Below are 5,000 nucleotides of genomic sequence, written 5' to 3' on the forward strand. Positions count from 1 at the left end.
CATTGGGTGCTATATTGATTTGATTTTTTTGTATTTATTCTTATTGTAATGGTATAGACTTCTTTCTTACAGCCTAGAATTATTACACCATTTTGGCCTTGTGACTTGTATTTAGATAAAAAGATAAAAACAATGGAACAGTGAAGTTTTTTTCTAATGCATTGCGAATATGAAATATATATCTATGTTTTTCCGAGTTCTCAAAAGATACGGGTTTGCTTGAAGGCTGATTTAGTTGCATTTGTGTAAAGAAACCATGTGTGTGTGTGTGTATGTGTGTGTGTGTATGTGTGTGTGTGTGTGTGTGTGTGTGTGTGTGTGTGTGTGTGTGTGTGTAGTGGATCTTTTGTATAATCCCAAATCATTCCTGCTCCAACAGAGATTGTCACACATTGCAATGCTTTTAATGTTCAAGATAGTTTCTGCTTTTTTATTCATTTGCTTTTCACAGTATCAGTGATCTCCTTTGTGTTCGAAAATCGGAATTGTATGTCGTTATTTATTTCAGGGTTTCGTTTGTTGGTTTTCCATATGTATTTATTGAACATCCGTGGTGCTCCTTTTTAATATGGGATTGCCAGATTTTTTAAGTTTTATATTGTCCATGTCCTCGAGGCGGAAGAGGGGGAAGTCTGATTTTAAATGGTGCTTCATCCCCCTCCCGCCCTCTGAAATGACATTAAATGATCTATAGATTGAAGAGAAGAACTATAACTTACTCTCTACTGGTTGGTGCTTAGAACCGGAGTCAGTACTCATTTATGAATGGAATGTCTTTGTACTGTAACAGATGAGTTCAGATTTGTTTCTCCTCCTTTTGAACTTTTGAACACATTATTGTAAACGTGCTTTACTATTCTGACAATTATCATGAATATTATTGTTGTAATAATAATGATTATTATTATACAAACACACAAGAGCGGAAAAAAAAAATGTGGAGTGTGTGCTGAGGTAAAGATTTTGTGTCTGTTGCCTCCTCATGAATATGTTATTTGTTTTTTCAAGGTAGCATTAAACCTCGTTTTTCTCCTTATTTATGCTGTACTTTTGTACAGAAATCTAATCACACAACAAGACAAACTGAGCCAGACCTGTCTTAAACACTCTGTGGTTTTGATTATTGATTACATAAAAAAAATAAAAACATTTTGATAGATCTATGTCTGTTTGTTCAGGCTTTGTACATAACCGACTACAGATCAGACAGATTATCTTCCTGCCAATTAGAGCAACTGGACTTCAATGGATGTTGTTTTTTTCTTTCAAGACAATTATTTCCTCTTAGACAACTGCCTGGCACAACTCAGAAACAGGGAGTAGGGGGGTGTATGGTTGGGGGGTAGGGGGGGGTGGTGGACATTTAAGGGACATCTCTTTTTGGCCGACAGTTCGGGCTACGGATATCCTGGCTCCGAGGACAGGAAAGCCGGCCTTCCTTCACCGTGACTCGCTCAGGATATCCCTTCCATGCTCTTTTCTCCCTCCACGCACTATTCCCCCACTCTGACTGCATATTTTGAATCTTCTTTTTTTTCTCTTTCATCCATTTCTCCCTGGTGCCCTCTGTTGCCTTTATCCATCTACAGACGTGCCCCCCTCCCAAAACAGCACGAGAAAATAAACAGCAACATCAAGAGATGCCGATACTGGAGAGAGGGGGAAAAAAAATAATTTAGCACACTCTTTGAACTCAAATCCCACCTGCTCTCTTATCATCAATGTGATCCCGTCTTTCTCTCTCTAACCCTCTCTCTATTTCTCCCCCTCTCTCTCTCTTTCTCCCTATCCCTCCCGTGTAGTTTATTTTTTCTCTGTTGGGCATAATTCTCATGCCTTTTTCTCTTCTTTCACCCCCTCACAATCAGAACCTGTGTTCTGTTTTTCATCCACCACAACCCCACCACCTCGTTGGCCGCCAGACTCAAACCCGACACTGTCCAGACTGACGTTGGCCAGACAGAGACCTCCCATCCCCCCATCTCTCTCTCTCTCTCTCTCGCTCTCTCTCACTCTATCTTTGCCACCATCACCCATTATCAGCACAACTCCCCCAGAGATTAATTGTGCAGCTCCCTTGCTCTCTCCTGTGCCCTCCTGGAGTAAAGCAATCATATGGCAGACAGTGATGCATGCTTTCCCCAGGGGCGCCCTCTGAAAACTCATCACACAGCACTCATCGCCTAAGGGGGTAGGGAGACATTGCAATCATATGTGTGAGCTGGCACCGATTTTCAGGTGACTCCCAGAACTTTTGGACACACAGTTTATTTTGCTTCATTGTCATGCGGCTAGCCAACCCTCTCACTGGGTGCCCGGTCAGCCTGATTTAAATGGTTCTTGTTGGGCCTGTCCCATGGGGTACCCTGCAACCCACCCCCTAAGCACTCTCTCCCCCCCCCCCCCCCCCCCGCTCCCCCGACATGGGGCCTGTACCTTATCTGTCTCTGCTAACTCCCTAGATTACAGCCAGAGGAATGTGTGGGCAGATATATCCATGGGTGTGATATAAGAATGCATGTTATGTAACGCGCTGGCTTGGCAGTCCATTAAACCAGCATTAGAGTACTACTACCAGACAAATGCGGAAGTTAGATAGCGTTCATGCAATTATATCGGAAAAGCTTAGGCTCCCTTTTTTAGTCTCCATAATGTAAAAACTAAATGAAAATAAACTAAGTTTATCAGATCATGGCAATTATCTGCACTTTGAAGGTATTTACACTGGGTTAAAATGAGATAATGGATGTTGCTGTATCGCTCAAAACAGATTCAGTTATTCTTAAATTAAGAGAGAGGTCAATGTATCACTTGACCTAAGATGATGAGTATTAGGAATGGCCAATTGGTGATTTGTGTCGCTGGATGGGAGCTGAATGTGATCAGGACATGGGCGTGGGACCCTCGGAACACCGGTCGGAAAGTCAAGATCTCACTCAGTCGTAGAACCTGGGACGTATTCCCCACCCCACCCCATATGCAACAAACTCACTTATCAGAGAATCCCCTCCCAGACGACACCCCCACTACACAGACCCCCTTCCCCAAATACCACAGCTGCCCCCTAACTCACACATCACAGTCAGTGTGGAGGGCAGGCTGATAAAACAGGAGGGGGACAAGACCTTTGTCAGAGGAAGGAAAGACTGAGTCAGAAAAAGAGAGAGAGAGAGCGAGAGAGAGAGAGAGAAAGAAAGTGCGGGAAGAGAAACAAGGTCTCACTCAGGGGCGTTTGTGAGCGCATGTAGTAAGGAGTAACACAACTCTGCTCCACCTGAACCGTAGGGGGAAAAAACATCGAAGAACATCTGCCGCTCCAAAAGAAGAGGTAGGAACACAACCAAAAGGAACTACCTACGGAATAGAAGCACAGAGGGTACTGACTGGACAAATAACCACGTAAGATCTTCAACAAAAAGGACCTTTTATATCACCTCACAGGTTTGGTAAAAGGAGCTGAAGAAGTTGTAATCAGACCAACTTTCCAAGTGTTGAAGGTGAGAAGTGAAGTAAAGTGAACAACGGAGAAAAAAAGGCACCAGTGAGTCCATCGTTACGGTGAGTGAAGGGAGCATCATTATCAATGACTATCATGCCTAAACACTACTTTCATCTATCTATCTATCTAATAACTATCATGCCTAAACACTCATTTCAGCTTCTAACTGCTTTAGCAATTGATTAACTACATACTTGATACTGTTACCATTTCTAAAACAGGGTCAAATGTATCGCTTTAAAAAGACCTAGTTACCATAGTTTCCGTATTTCTGTATTTATGTCAAGTGTACTATTAAAAAGTACTATTAAAATGAGTATGAATGCCATTCACTTCTAAATAGTAGTAGATATCATTCCCTCACTTTGAAGATACTGTTTAAAAAACATTCAAAGAGGTAAAATAGGTACTGTGAGCACATTTCTCTCATTATCTACCAAAATATTGATCTCCAGCCGGTCACAGGAGCCGAAACTGTTGACAGTGCCAGCCTGGTTGGGATCCATAAGTGCACAGATGTTTCAGCCATAAACCAAATCAAAAGGACCACGTGATAAAACATCTTGTGACTCAGGCGGTCCCATGGACCCCCCCCCCCCCCCCCCCCCCCCTATTGTAAGGCCAAGATGTGTTCTCAAGATTAGGGCAAAGTTGTTAAGTTCTACGAAACACAACAATAGTGTCTACTATTATTGGCGAGTGGTGTCACATATGGTCCTTGCCTTGAGGGCGGGCCAGATTCACGGGATGTTGTCTGAAAACTGGACCATCGCTCTTGCAGGATGGAGACACACAGGCTCCCAGGTGCCCTGTGAACCCGTTTGTGGCCTCCTCCGTAATCTTCCTACCACTATTTCAGGGGCAGGCCAAAGTCTGTTTTTCACAGTCTTCCATTGGGGGAGGAAGTTCAATGTTTGGGGAGATGTCCCACAGGCTGGCAGGAGGGGAAATGTGTTTGGGTCAGCATACTGTTTCCTGAAGCTCCAACTCCTGGACTCATTGTTTGGTGTTTTTAGTCATCCTGGAGACAAAGTGGGGGGAGGTATGTTGCAGAAGGGTCGATTTCCTGTGGCGCTCGGTAACTTTAGCTATCTGTGTTTACTTTCCGCACACTTCAACACTTCAGGTCGGGCCAAAATGCCTCTTGTTTGTACAAGGCTTTGTCTCTTCCCCCAAAAAATAAAAGTTCAGTAAAACCGAAGATGTAGTTGCCAAAATGGTCACACAACAACATTTCTGCTTGTCAACCAAATCATCTGGTAATCATGTATTTTGCTATAAAGACTACTTGTAAAGTCTATGTGTCCTCAAAAATGTTACTTGAACTCTGATTCTCTGATATTTTGTGACTTACAGTTTTTGGGGGAGCAAAAATGAGTCTGTCTCGAAACGGGACTCTGGATAAGTCGGTGTCCCAGATAGGGAACTCTGACTTTGGGGAGCACACCCGCCTCCACCACACCAACTCTGTCTCGTCAAGCATGGCACCGGCGTTGGCGAC

General features: G+C 43.4%; 2 protein-coding genes across 6 annotated transcripts in view; both read left to right on the forward strand.

Annotated features, from left to right (window-relative positions):
* kdm6bb (lysine (K)-specific demethylase 6B, b) overlaps window positions 1-1,159 on the forward strand; it is a 32,049-nt gene extending 30,890 nt beyond the window's left edge. For all 5 annotated transcript variants that reach the window (XM_080848176.1, XM_080848177.1, XM_080848175.1 and 2 more), the window contains one exon: window positions 1-1,159. This exon is cut by the window's left edge and continues 721 nt beyond it. The gene's annotated coding sequence lies outside the window, so the exon portion shown is untranslated.
* A 2,076-nt stretch (window positions 1,160-3,235) lies between these two features.
* tmem88a (transmembrane protein 88 a) overlaps window positions 3,236-5,000 on the forward strand; it is a gene marked incomplete at its 3' end in the record, with an annotated part of 4,196 nt that continues 2,431 nt past the window's right edge. Inside the window, exons 1-2 of the mRNA XM_080848414.1 lie at window positions 3,236-3,558; window positions 4,856-5,000. The exon at window positions 4,856-5,000 is cut by the window's right edge and continues 250 nt beyond it. Coding sequence (XP_080704540.1) covers window positions 4,873-5,000 — 128 coding nt within the window. The 5' untranslated portion in view covers window positions 3,236-3,558; window positions 4,856-4,872. The remainder of the gene's footprint in view (window positions 3,559-4,855) is intronic.

This window comes from Sprattus sprattus (genome assembly GCF_963457725.1).
Source record: "Sprattus sprattus genome assembly, chromosome: 1".
In the NCBI taxonomy this organism is placed as follows: domain Eukaryota; kingdom Metazoa; phylum Chordata; class Actinopteri; order Clupeiformes; family Clupeidae; genus Sprattus; species Sprattus sprattus.